Raw genomic sequence first — 14,704 nt, forward strand, 5'->3', positions numbered from 1 at the left:
CCAACTACGCAGGAGATATTATAGTGCACAAGTGTGTGCGCAAACACAGGTGCACTTTCTATTCCATTACTCTCATAATCTGATGGGACGGCAATCCGACAGGACCGAAAAAAGTTCAGGCCCAGGACCAACGGCTTCACGCGCTTTCCGAGGCACGGGAGTGTTCAAACTTTCGTACTTCGGGCTGCTACTGACAATTTTCTACCAGAAAAACCCAATAACTTTTTATTGGCCCGACCTGGGAGTCGAACCCGGGACCTCCGGGTCTGCGGCCTTATTTCGAGGCACTAGACCGACGAGACAGTCAACACTAGGTATGGTAACGTCCTGAGGAGTAAGAAAACGCTAAAGTATACAGTGGCTCCTGCACAGGCTGGCGGAGCTGTCGCGGCGAGCTGGAGCACGCGCGCGCCGCCGCCGCGAGCTCGGAGCGCGCGCTGGCGGCCGAGCGCGCCGCCCGCGACCGCGCGCGACACCGGGTGACTGCTTTGGTGTTACGAGGGCGGAGCGTGTCGCCGGCACGTTCACGTCTCGCATGGAGGCCTGCACTCCGTGTGACGAAAGCTAACTTACGAGACTATCCCGATACCGATGCAGACCTTGCGGTCTTAAGTAGCTTTGCTACGATAAATACAAATAACGATACGGATACGATTAATAAATAATTGAATATAAATTTATTTGTCGCTAGCATCTATAATTATCCGAATTCTTCTGTCATATTAGATAGCCACACTAGAAGACGATTTATCGCATCAAGAAGCGTTACTGTCGGCGAGCGAAGCACAGATCACGGTATTACGTAATGACATCAACAGCAGGCAGAAGCACCTTGACCAGGCTCGAGAAGAATTACGACTCGAACGAGAGTTAGTTTCCGTTTCTATTCAAAGATTAGTAAAATAAAATTTAAATTTATGGTTTGCTGTATAATTTCCAATCTGACGCACTGGTTTGACCACTAGGCTATAATTAATAAGTAAGTTATGTTAATGTCAAAATAAAAACTTTGATTACGGACATTTTTTATTCAAACTATTAATTCACAGAACACATGAGCAATGCGCTCGCGAGTGCTCGGCGCTGAGCACTCGGGTGGCGCTGAGCGCTCTGGAGAAGAGCGCACTGTGCGGCGAAATAGAGCAGATGCGAGTTGAGCTTGTGCGACTCGAGCGGGAGCTGAAGAACACGCGCGAGCAGCTTGACTGGTGGCCGAGACCGCTAACCAAGTAAGATAAAACTTGTTAACAAAAAACGTTGTTTTTTATATAATTATGAAATCCAGACAATCTTTATTTAGATAAAATAATACCTCGTTTATTTTTTTTATTTTATGACTAACCACTTACCACTGGCAAGGCATTGACTATTCCGTCAAAACGCTACCAATCATGAGATCTTAAATTTGTGCCTGCAATCAAGTGTGAGCCAATAATGGGCAGCAGAATAAGTAATCTTGTATTTATGCTAGTAAATTATTTTCGCCCGATGAATGCCATTGAATGATACTGCCCAAACTGGTTTATGCCTTTGTACTGGCTTTTGCCTTTTTTCCTAATAGTAGGACTCTTTCTTACTAAGAGTATATACCACATTCAAATTTAGTATTCCATTCAAAAAAAATTGAACTACGTCACAGACATTTAAAGTCATGTAAATAAGACAAATATATAAGACTAGTCATAAGATTAGAAACATGAGGAACTCAAAGTCAAATACGTCTACCATGTAAGGATGCTCGGAGTTGCTCGAACTTGGATGCGCCGCCCTATGTCAGTCTCCGACGCAGTAGTATGGAGCCTTATTCCAGCTAGACACGGATGTTAATAGAATAGAAATCGATTTAAATTAATTGTGTTCTAATTTGGGTGATTTAAAAATCTCTATTAAAATAAACGAAGTAAATTAAAGGTTTAAAAATAGAAATAAATTATAGGATATATCATCAGATATTTAAAATATGAATAATGTTTAAATATATACTTTGATGCGTTAACGTTCTAATAACTGTAAAATCTTTTGGTACGTGTTTTATTTTTATCTGTTATATCATTTTGCGCGGGAAAGTATTTAATAGAGTAAAAGTTTTAAAAGTTAAAAATTTCATATTTTCTAACAAATAAATTATATTGACAATTGTTTATTGAATATAATATTTTTGAATAATAATGTTGATGATTTGGTAAGTATATATTTGTTACTTAGTGTATTAGAAATAATTTATTGTTATTATGAATTGTGTAATAATTATATTAATTATTAACTTTTTTGATCGGTAAGTATTGTTAATTGTTATTAAGGATTTGTTGTTACTATAGTAAAATAAATACCTAACTATTTTTATTAAAATAATCTGTTTTATTTAATTCGCATAGTACCGAGTCATATTAAATTCTATGTTTGTTGTAATTGAGAGAAATATTCGACTTTGCTCGAATGCGGGTTGGTAGAGACACATGAGTTTGCTGATGACGATACTTTCTATCGCCGAGCACGAGATGAATTATAAACACAATTGAGTAAATGAAAACTAAACTGGCCAGGGCTTGAACACTCAATCTATGTTTTAGGATTCACGTGCAACTGGACCGACTGGTTATAATATTCAGATTAGAAATTTTGCATTGAATGTTGTAATAACAGATTTTGATTTATGTTTTAAAAAAAAACAGTACAATGTGAATGAAATATTTTTGTTGCTACTGGGATATAGCCGGACATCAAAGGAACGTTTGAGTGAAAAAGGATTGCCAGGTAACTAAAATAAAAAAATAAGTAGCTTAATAACCGTGACAGTTCAATTTTGACGTAGATTTTACGTGACACGGTAGAGTAAGATTATATTTTGTTCAAGTAACGTAGAAACACGACAGAAAATCGTGAAAAAAAAGATGATAGTATTATGAATATATCCAATCAGTAAAAAAAAAAAAATTGTCTGTGTTTGATTGCTTTTTTAATAAAAAACATATGTATGTTTGTGAATATCTAAAATAACAGCGCATTTATGTTAGTTTTCATATCGAGTCGTAGCTTAGTGATTTATGGTTTCTTGATACTGAACTTAGATACATTTCAAATGATATGACGGGCCGGTTAGCGGAGTTGGTAGATACTTGCCTTTCTCGCCGAAGGTTGTGGGTTCGATTCCCACCCAGGACAGGCATGATTTGTGTGCATGAACATGTTTGTTAGTTCTGAATCTGGGTGTACTTATATAAGTATGTATTTACACAAGAAAAGTAGTATATGTAGTATATCAGTTGTCTGGTTTCCATAGTAAAAGCTCTGCTTAGTTTGGGATCAGATGGCCGTGTGTCATTAAGGATATTTCGCACTGACATCGGAGACGCCAATGATCAATATATTGTAATCCAATAATTATTATATACAATTGGGGAACTAAAATTAAAACAACATTTCGTCATTTTCTTTAATCGTTCAGTCTTACATTAAAATTCAACAATCTACTTCAAAATATCAACATTTGCAATGATTTCTCTATGACTACAACTGAAAAAAAGAGAGTATATAGGCCTTACACACGGGTTGTGCTGGAATGAGCTTTCATTCGTCTAATGAGAAAAATTAAATTATTTAAGACTTATAAATTGTCATATGATTCAACTATCAAAATATTTAAACCACAATATAACAAATAATAATCTTTTAATAACATTATAGTAACGGTGTCATTATTTAAAGAAAAAAAAAACATCAGATGATCGTACACAGAATGTTTAAATTTATATTGGGATTTGATAAAATATTATTTGACGGCTTAAACAAGGTCGATAAAAAGTTACTTTTTGTAAATAATATAAAATGCATTTCAATTAGAACAAATAAATAGTTATTAATAATGATTGATTCTTAATACATTAGTAACATGAATAATTTCCGCTTCGCCCAACATATTTAATATCTCCTTATATAAGATCCCAAGATAAACTTACGACCATTATTACCAGATTACACAGGGTTAGTAAGTCTTTTATGGGACAATATATACGCTTTTACAACAGGATCCCAGAAACTTTCAAAAATACTCAATTGTGAAATTTAAAAGAATCGTTAAGGAACGCTTGTGTGCTAAAGGATATTACACAACCAAACTTTAAATGATTGCACACCTTGGGAATGAAACGATCACCTCCAGGTTATTTAAAATTAAAAAAAAAATGTATATATAATTCGGCTATTGTTGTATATTACTTATTGTAAAGGATGAGATATTTAAAAAAAAACAAACTCGCTGAGTTTCTTTCGCCGGTTCCTCTCAGATTTGAGGCATTTATTTCTGAACCAAGTTAGATTTATGACAATCAATAAGTAAATATAACGATTCTATATTGAATAAGATTTTTGCCTTTGACTTTGAATACAGTTTAAGAGGTAAATATTCATATATTGTACGCAGTGCTGTTGTAAAGCTATAATTGTTATTCTTATCTAAACACTCTAGGCATAGTCATAGTTTCACGTTCATGTTTTTTTTTTTTATAGAATAGGAAGGCGGACGAGTATATGGGCCACGTGATGGTAAGTGGTCACCAACACCCTTAGACATTAGCATTGTAAGATATGTCAACCATCGCTTACAGGGCCAATGCGCCACCAACTTTGGGAACTAAGATTTTATGTCCCTTGTGTCTGTAATTACACTGGCTCACTCACCCTTCAAACCGGAACACAACAATATCAAGTAATGCTGTTTTGCGGTAGAATGTCTGATGAGTGGGTGGTACCTACCCAGACGAGCTTGCAAGAAGCCCTACCACCAGTATAATCAAACATGGAATATTAATCAACTCTGGCTGAACACTAGTTGCCCGGTTATAACACCATGTAACACTAATAACTTATCCTTTAACATTCTTATCACTTCCCGCTTCATTTACAAATGCCTCTGTCTACGTATTTCTGTCTCTGTCACACATAATACGCAAGTAATTATATTAGTTATATAGAAAATAATAAGAAAACAAATTTATATATACCCAAAAAATAAATAATTAAAGATGCATTCACGATGACTAGTTTAAGATCACACAACAATAACAAATATATATGTATAGCATTATTATTAGGCCACACTAGTATATAATAAGAGCACGTTGTGGAAATCATTTAATTATATCTAAGAACACTTGTTTCTGTTGATGACTTACTTGATTAATAAAATATAATTTTAATTTACTACATACACACATATCGTATAGAATTATTTATAATGTATACTTTTGCAATAAAATCGTATTTAGACCAAGCGAGACTTACTTTAATCGTAATATAAACATATGTCATTTCTTCTTATTGCCTCTTTTTCTAATCTATCAAATATACTACATAGGAAATAGATAACAAAGTCGACTTGGAAGGAAGTTTTAATTGTTCCACTAGTAAGCCCTGAGGTGATTTATATTTATAGGCCAATTTATACTCTCGAAACATCACAAGCAAAAAAATATATATTAGAATGATATTTTAAAGAAACTATTTCTACTTTTCAAAATGATTTTCGCAAATATCGGTTCGCAATGTACAAATAAAGATACTTAATTTTTTCCACTAAAGTTGACTCTCGTAATTCTCGTTGTACCGATTTCATGAAAACAGAGTCAGGAATCCATTTGAAAATTTTAATGGTTCTGAAAAAATACGGTTTATGGTTCTCTTGCTGGTTGAAATGGTCAGATTATTTCCATTTGTGGCCTTAACCAGTGTCCCACAAGGAACCCATTTTATTCAACATATGACGTATGTAGGTATTTGGCCAATTTTCCAAGTTTTATTTGTTTGCGATCTGATATTTGTCAAACGCTTAATGACATAATCCTTAGTGTAATAATGACAAGGAATGTTTTTGTCTAGAAATATCTCAAATTCAATACGTAAGAAAATTGTCCAATGCAAATTACAATAACTTTTTTCACTCACATTGATACCATTCGTAGGAACGGCTGTCTGTCGGCGTGTCATACATTGGAACAATAAACATCTACATCCTTCTAATCAACGGAAATAAGCTAGTATCATACATAATCCTGATTTACATATTATTATATTGTGACAAAAAATTCATTAAGTTATATACGGAAGCCAGTTTGTTAAGCTATTTACAAAACGTCATAAGTGCATCTAGCTCGCTATATAATTTTATAAACAATATGATTTCATAAACACGAAAAACAATATGATAATCCTTTACATATCTTTAACAATCTCGTTAGTATTACGTAAATATTACGTACTAGAAGTCGGTTTTTTTTTATTTCTATTTTATTTTTTTAATATTAGCACATTACCAATTACACATCCAGTCATAGAACATTCACACTTTTAGTTTGAAAATCGTTTACTCGTTAATAAGTTCTTGCCAAAGAAGCCAAGCGACGATTGTGCCCTACGTGACGGATCGGCATTATTGTCGCTTTCAATTCCAGACGACGGATATTTACGATGGATGGATCTTATCTAATTATTTTCTATGGTTTCCAATGTTACCAGTACAAAAAAACTATGTTTACCCACAGCCAAATATTTCACTCTCTGGGTTGGCTTTAATAATAGTGATGCTTTTATATATATTTTTTATTTTAATAAAACCATTCATTTCATCGCTGAACTGTGCAACATTAGAAGGAAAAAAATATTACTTTGGTAAAAATACTGATTCATATCGTTATTATAATTTAATAATTTATTTACCACAATAAATGATATTTTCAGTACGACTAGTGAGAGATCATATTGTTGAAATTTAACTATATAAATAAATTAATATGTATAAACATTTAACAGATAAGTAAACTATAAAATTAAAAAAAATTAATCAATTATAAAAATTGATTAAAAATAAAATAATACTAATGTGTTAACATTTCCTTCACACAACCAGATCACAACATAGTGCTGTCAATAGTTAACACTCGATATTATCGATATCGATAGTCCAACTATGCAATAATCATGTTTTGTTTTTATTTGAGATCAAATTTCTATTTACATTAAATATTAATTCTAAGCAATTTTAGTTATGGTCTCGATTCAATTGAACATAATTTCTAATTTGACAGTTCTAAGACTTCTTTAACTCCAAAGACTCAGCAGAGAGAGCAATATTTCTAGTCCTATCAAAATAGTTTCGAATTTATGAACAATGCAAGTGGCATCAATATCTCATCAGCAAATGCTTTTGTTTTATTTTATGCCCGAAATAAAATTTGTCACACAGCGACATTGTGATTGCTCGTATATTATTGTCCAATACAATTAATAGACCGTTTTATCAAATTCTCCATTTGCCATATTGGCAAATCATGTGTAACGTAACGTTATCGGAGCTAGGGACTCCAAAAAATATTATAATCTTTGGGAAGTATTGCAAACACGTTGAAACAAATACTCGCATAAATGGCATACATACTGGACTCAACGGTAACACAAAACGAAAGAAGAATGATAGGTCCGCGGAGTCAGATCATGCCGAAGCCCTCGCCGCCCTCGTTGATGGCCCACAGCAGCGCGCGCACGAGCTGCTCGTACGAGTCGTAGTCGGGCAGGCACAGCTGGTTGAAGCACGTGTGCGCCGTGGGCAGCGCGCCGAACGTGGGCGCCGCCGTGATCTGGAAGCGCGGGTTGAGCTCCTGGAAGCCGCCGGGCGGCAGCTGCGCGCAGCCCGTGGTGAACTGCAGCAGGCGCGCGCGCTCCTCGGCGCTGAAGCTGCCCACGGCCGCCCACAGCCACGCCAGGCGGCGCTGCCAGTCGCGCCCCGCGCCCGCCAGCAGCGCGTGCGCGCGCCAGTCCGACACGCACACCTCGTCCGTGCCGCACGCCAGCAGCTCCAGCTCGTTCTCGTCGAAGATGGCCAGCAGGTTGTCGGGCACCAGCAGCGTCAGCCCGCGCAGGAACGCGTCCGTCTCGGGCCGCCAGCGCGCCGCCAGCCGCCACTGCGCCAGCGCGTCCAGGTACTGCAGCTTGTTGTCGTTGCGCACCTGCCGGCGCACTACGTACGTTAATTGCGAGCTCACCCTACACCCCCCCCTCCCTCGAGCGTCGGTCGGCACTGACCCGTATCGAGGCACCGTTGGGCACGAGGTCGCGGGTCTCGATAAATTTTCCCGTGGAGTCGTACACGTCGTCCGAGAAGTAGATCTCCGGCAGGGAATCCGGGGCGTCCAGGTCCGTTTCGAGAATATATTTAATTTTGGACAAATATAATTCGGGATCGTCTTGTTCGAAATACTGAAATAAATAACAATCAATATCCATAATATGAAAGTTAAATACACCGAACATCAATAGTTTCCTACCAATCTCTTTAGAAAGAGATAACAATGCAGGTTTTGATATCGAATTAAAGACGTATAAATATAAACATGTCTGCATGAAGTAACACACTGAAGACACACTGTAGTGTGCGCGTCACCTTGTAGTGCACGCGCAGGCCGATGATCTGCGCGAGGAAGGACCTGGCCAGGCGCGCGCGCACGAGCTGGCGGTAGGCGCCGCCCAGCGCGCTCTCGTACAGGCACTTGCCCATGATCTTGCCCGCGAACTCGAAGTGCTTCAGCTGGAACCGCGCGCATAGCCCGCCCGCCAGATTCATAAATTAATAATAAGAATAAATATTATATTTGTATTTATTATGGACCGAGTGATTAATAGGACATTATAAAAAATGCCCGCGCAGTATGAGAAATGGTCCAATTTATTACTTGGTCCATAATATATATACCATAAATTGGGAGTTTTTTACTATCGCTTTCAGGATTTAATTTTTACTCGTCAATTGATAAAAATGCTTTCTAATATATATATATTTTAGAAATCATTTTTATTTTTTAGATAAAAATAATTTCTTTCGGTTATTCTCGATAAAATCTGTTCGCAGCGATGGTAGTAGTAGTAGTAGTTAGTACTTTATTAAAATAAATCTACTACTACTACTACTAAAATATTATTGCTGGATTTATGGGGTAATTTCAGGACGAATAAAGAAATGAATACTATGCAAATCATGGGACAAGAAAACACGTCCAAGGTGATGTAAATTACGGGAGGGCTCGGGACTCACCTTGAGGTGCGGCGGCCGATCGGGGTTGGGGTGCACGAGGCCGGCCGGAGAGTCCTGGCACGACACGAACAGCCCGAACTTAGCGTCGAACAGCTGCGCGCACAGCTGGGAGAACCACTCGCGACGCACGCCGCCCCAGTCCACGCCTGCGACACACATACCGTCACTCCCGCGCCCCCCGTGCCATCCGGTTCCCTGTCGATACGCACCCTGCTCCCCCTGGAAGCTCACGTCGAAGTTTTTGCACCAGTCGGCCAGCGTGAAGTGGCGCGTCGCCTTCAGGCTCGAGCGCACCAGGTCGGCGCGGTTCACGCGCAGCGCCAGCTTCTCGTGCGGGTGCCGCGCGTGCGCCTTGCGCACCTCGCTGTAGAAGAAGTCCTGCTTGTTCTGCAACGGACGGGGCGGTCAGGTGGGGGTCGGGCGGGGCGGCGGCGACGGCGACGGCGCTCACCTTGAAGCCGTCCTCGCCGCCGCAGTTGGCGAGCAGCAGCTGCGTGAAGGCGGCGGCCAGCAGGTCGCGCTCGGCGCTCCACAGGCGCAGCGCGGGCTGCACGCCGTCGTCCAGCGTCAGCTCGCCGGCCGGGCCCGCGCCGTCCGCGCGCGCCGCCAGCTGCAGGCGCGTGGACGGGCACAGGCGGAACGACGTGATGCGCTTGGGGATGAAGCGCAGGATGTAGTCCTTCACGAGCAGCTGCTTGGCGCTCAGGCAGCACAGCACGCGCCGCGCGCGCGCGCCCACCACGCGCGCCTCGAACGACGCGCCGCGCCGCGCGCCCAGCTGCCGCTGCACCGACGCCGCGTCGCCCGCTGCCGGCACCGAGTCGAGGTTAAGTTTCTATCGCGACCGCCACTATTGCAAAAGAGATCACCCCGCCGTACCCGTGAGCACGATGCAGTCGAACTCCCCGTTGAGCAGCGGCACGCGCTCGTAGTAGACGGCGGCGCGGAACACGCCGGCGCGTGGGAAGCAGAGCGCCAGGCTCACGCGCTGGTTGACGGCGTCGTACTCGAAGGTGGCGGCCGCGGCCAGCGCCGGCTCGGGCGCGCCGCCCAGCGGGGCCAGCTCCACGGAGAAGCCCTGCGGACGGCACGCTGTAGCGGCGCGGCGGGCGGGGCGGCGCGGTACGCGCGCCTACGTACCTGGTCGGCGGGCCGGTCCAGCGTGGCGGGGTTGTCGAAGCGGTCGCGCGGGTGCACGTGCAGGTGGCGCGCGCGCTGCGCCGTGCACACGAGCGCGCCGTGCGCGCGGCCCACGCGCGAGCGCCGCGCCTGCACGCGCCCCGCCAGGAACCACTTGCGGAACGGGCCGCCCGCGCCCACCTGCCCGCCTGCGCACGCACGACGCTTCATTGTCGGTCTATTGCCCGAGAGGGTTATTTGCGGCCTCCTCGGACGTCGGAACTAAACGTTTCGAGTGACCGCGTCCCGACTGAGAGCTTTCTTTCATTATAAAGCTTAACATTGCTCTCGGGAAGCGACCCCGCGGGAATTTTTGAAATTATTTTTACATTCCACCTGACGTATTGCTAAAAATCGATCCGGACTTAAGAGTCTAGTATTACATAAAGCAAGGGGCGTAAAGCGTCGAACTCACCTATTAATATATTAATAATGTACACGCCGGCCGTGCGGACGGTGAACTTGACGCGCGCGATGTTCGCCTTCGCCGGGTCCCCCGAGCCGAGCTCCACTACCGCCGTTATCTAGACATCGACCATCACTGTATACACTCGAGTGACTCAAGATTGACCCAATTATATTATTAAAATAGTATTTCTTTTGTCATATCTTCAACAGATATAATTATTTATCTCCAATTAATTATATTCTTATTGTCTTAAAATAAAATTCGAACCCACAAAACATTTCATCCCCTATTTTTTTCACCGTCATTGTTATATTTCTTTAAATTAAAACGAGACAAAACGGCAAGTACTCTCAAACAAAAATATAATTCCAATTCAATTTATAAATGACCAGAGTTCTGAGGTAAAAAAACAAAAAAACACAACTGAATTAAGAATTGTTTCATTCGTTATTTGAAAAGTGATCATATGTAAAACTAAGTTTATCATAGAGGATTTACAAGTATTGTCTAATATTGCTTAATTTTTATCTGGTGGTAGCGCTTTTTGCGGGCCCGTGGGTACAACCCACTCATCATAAATTCTGTCGCTAAGCAGTAATACTTAGTATTGTTACGTTCCGGTTTGAAGAGTGAGTGAGTCAGGGTAACTACAGGCACAAGGGACATAACATCTCAGTTCTCAAGGTTAGTGGCGCATTGGCGAGGTTAGGAAAGGTTATTATTTCTTACCTCGCCAATGTCTATGGGTGGTAGTGACCACTTACCATCAGGTGGCCCATTTACTCGTCCGCCTTCATATAACATTATATATATATTTGCAAAATCGTTATATAAGAATTATTTCTTATTCCTTATTCTTTTTTTTAATTATTTCTTTTAAATTAATAATTGAGTCCCAAAGTACTCTTTTTCTGACAAAAAATTCAATTTCCCAAAAACCCATCTAAGCCTACCTTCCTAGTCCCGTGCGAAATATTGACAACCAGCTCATCAGTGTCACATATGGGGTACGGCTGACCATTACGTTGGAAGCAGAACACTGTAAAGCACATCGTGTCTCCAACAGCCTGGGGTTCTTCCCAACCCCATTCCACCTGGAAATATCATAATATTACCGAATAATGCATATTTGATTTTCTTTATTTGTGTTGCATTGGTAAAATGTTTCTGGAGAACTGACTTTGAAACTTGGCGAAACTTCTCTGTTATTACCAAAACTACTAGATAATTAACGTAGCTCTGTGTTCAATGTTTTTTTTTGAGCAATTCGTTGCTTAAATCTATACACCGTAACTATAACAATACTATTGAAAATATCTTAGTGAATTATGAATAAAATTGGCATTAAAGAGAAAATCCCACAAAGATATTTTATAGTAAGACGTGCTGTGATGGTATTATCAACAAGTTTTCTACCTTACAACTTGGTGGATGTAAGTACTTTCCAGTGACATATTGCAGAAGAGAATGTTTAGCCTCAGGAGCCAGTGAAGGCTGCGTCATAGCAGCCAAAGTGACCAGCCCGCATACTGAGATAGAGACTACTAGCATGCCACCTGCAAAAAAAGAAAAACATTTACTCGCGGTTCAGCAAAATTTTATTTGGTGAAACTTTATAAATTTTCTAAATTATATTTGCATTATAATTTAAATTAATTCATATTGCAAATATTTGCGAAGACAGCTTTATTTTATCTGCTGATGAGGGAGAAAGTTTAATAACAGGAATACGTTTTGATAATCTGTCTATTACCTACCCCAAGTCCAAGCATCTTGATGTTTGCTATTTTTAACGACCGCACTCCACAAGTCCGACTTGAGAGACTGGAGCGCCTCCTTGCCTGTTGGCAAACTCTGTCTCGCTGCGGACCACGCGTTGAAGTCTTTCGGATCGATCACGTGTCTGGCGGTCGTATCTTCCAACCAGTACACATCTTCTAAGGAGGAAACGTCCAAGCTGAGAAGCCTGTAATGGATCAGTACAGGCAATAAAAGTTTTGATCAGAGTCTTCTGGGTAATAACCAACTATTACTCAATTATTATAAAGTTACTTGATTTTTATGTAATAGGTAGGCGGACGGCCAAATGGGCCACCTGATGTAAAGTGGTCACTACCGCCTATAGCCATTGGCGATGTAAGAAAAATTACCCTTTCACATCGCCAATACGCAACCAGCCTTAGGAACGAAGATGTTATGTCCTTTGTGTCTGTAATTATACTGGCTCAAACACCCTTCAAACTGGAACTCAAAGGTACTAAGTATTGCTGTTTAGCGGTAGAATAAGTGATGGTGGGTGGGTATCTACACCGTGAAATTTGTACCAGCACCTAGTAAATGCAAATGTCTAATAGTAAAGTATGTAAAATAATTATTCTAGGGGGTTCTTATACTAAATACATTACATATGTCAGAAGCTGTACACTGACATTGGACATTAAAAAATAATATAGTGTCAAAGCTAATTTCAATAAAGCGTGTCTTCTCATCAAGTAATGTGTGGTTTAATTTAACAAAACGCGTAATTGTAGTGAACAGCAGTAGTGTTTGAAGTAAATGCAGGTATAGGGGATATAATAGGTTAGATGGTTTGCAACAGACAACTTAAATCAGAATTGGGGATTGACGTTCGCTGCGACCTTAGTCCAAGGGATTACATCGAGGCTGTTATAAAAACAGTTTTACGGAAACTCGGAGTTCTGAACAAGGTGCGGCGTTTTTTCACGCCACAACAACTGTGCCTGCTGTACAAAACACAGGTACGGTCTTGCGTGGAATATTGCTCGCACCTTTGGGATAGCTCCGCTAAGTACCTACTGGAGGCCTTGGACCGGTTGCAGCGACGTGCAGTACGCATTATTGGCGACGTAAATGTCACAAACTCCCTTGAACCTTTACAATTGCGTCATGAGATAGCAGCTTCAAACGAGGCGTGAAGAGACATCTTGCGGGCCGGCAAGGCGAAGGCGGCTAGTGCAGAACGTTTTTCCCGTCTATACTGGCCGTCATCGCGTTTTGACTCTACTACCACTTACCATCAGGTAGAGTAGAGTCATTTGCCCTCCCGGCGAATATAAAAAAAAAAAAAAAGAATTATATGACGTGAGATATTTACCTGTTAGGAATTAAAATTATAATATGTCTATGTGTAGCAGATGCTCGTAAATGAAAAATTTATGAATAACTGTTATAATAACAACTAGTCCATATAATAAGATAATGTGAATTAAACATAAATTTACTAAAAGGAGTTGATACAGTCCTGATAGACGAAATTACCAATAAACCAAAATTCACAATTGTGACAAACCTTTGGTTCAAAATAATAATATAGTTCATTTATATTAATTGCTCCTACATCGTCAAATAACGGGGCGGATTAAAAAGCCTTACGAATTCGGCTTCATTATCGCGTAAATGTACGAGTTTAAGGCGACTGACCATTTAATGGTGCATTATTTAATAATTAAATTCGATCTGATTTTCTCCGATTCGTTTGGGGTGAATATCAAGTGAGCTTACAATGAAGCATTTTCGGGTATGTCTATATTTTGCCCAAGGAACGATGAATTGACCTTGCCGATAAGACAACTTTGTGTTACATGTTTTTATTTACTTCTCGTGTTCATCCAATATTTGTCACGGTATTGTGTATTTATCGGTTTCTGTTCAAACAAAAGAATGATTCGTATAGTTCATTGTGATGTATGGGAGCCATCTATATTACAAAGCAAGATAAAACAAAGATATTTTGCAGTCACTTGGTAACTTTTATATTGTATATGTCTAGTTATCGCCCCGTATTAGGGGATAGGTGTTAGATATAAAAAAGTTACCTATGTTAAGGACATAGGTTTAATTCTAAATTTCATCAGAGTTACTTCTCCATTTATAATGTCAGTGCAGATTTATGTAAATAAAAGTACGTTTCAAAGATGCAAGAATATATTTTTATGTGGCACAGCTAGGGAGCCGTTTAGTGCAAATAATTTTGAAGTAGGATTTATTTTACGACCGTCCTGAAGGATTTTCGCGAA

General features: G+C 40.3%; 1 protein-coding gene across 2 annotated transcripts in view; it reads right to left on the reverse strand.

The window, feature by feature from the left end:
• Positions 1–6,888: 6,888 nt before the first annotated feature.
• Positions 6,889–14,704, reverse strand: part of LOC126771441 (apoptosis-resistant E3 ubiquitin protein ligase 1) — a 32,677-nt gene continuing 24,861 nt past the window's right edge. For both annotated transcript variants that reach the window (XM_050491318.1, XM_050491319.1), the window contains exons 3-14: positions 12,425–12,633; positions 12,084–12,223; positions 11,621–11,761; positions 10,674–10,782; positions 10,220–10,407; positions 9,959–10,157; positions 9,531–9,886; positions 9,289–9,466; positions 9,080–9,225; positions 8,432–8,575; positions 8,074–8,247; positions 6,889–7,997 (exon numbers count right to left, since the gene is read on the reverse strand). In XM_050491318.1, the coding sequence (XP_050347275.1) occupies positions 7,479–7,997; positions 8,074–8,247; positions 8,432–8,575; positions 9,080–9,225; positions 9,289–9,466; positions 9,531–9,886; positions 9,959–10,157; positions 10,220–10,407; positions 10,674–10,782; positions 11,621–11,761; positions 12,084–12,223; positions 12,425–12,633 (2,503 nt within the window). In that variant the 3' untranslated portion in view covers positions 6,889–7,478. The remainder of the gene's footprint in view (positions 7,998–8,073; positions 8,248–8,431; positions 8,576–9,079; positions 9,226–9,288; positions 9,467–9,530; positions 9,887–9,958; positions 10,158–10,219; positions 10,408–10,673; positions 10,783–11,620; positions 11,762–12,083; positions 12,224–12,424; positions 12,634–14,704) is intronic.

Source organism: Nymphalis io, chromosome 10 (assembly GCF_905147045.1).
Source record: "Nymphalis io chromosome 10, ilAglIoxx1.1, whole genome shotgun sequence".
Taxonomy (NCBI): Eukaryota; Metazoa; Arthropoda; class Insecta; order Lepidoptera; family Nymphalidae; genus Nymphalis; species Nymphalis io.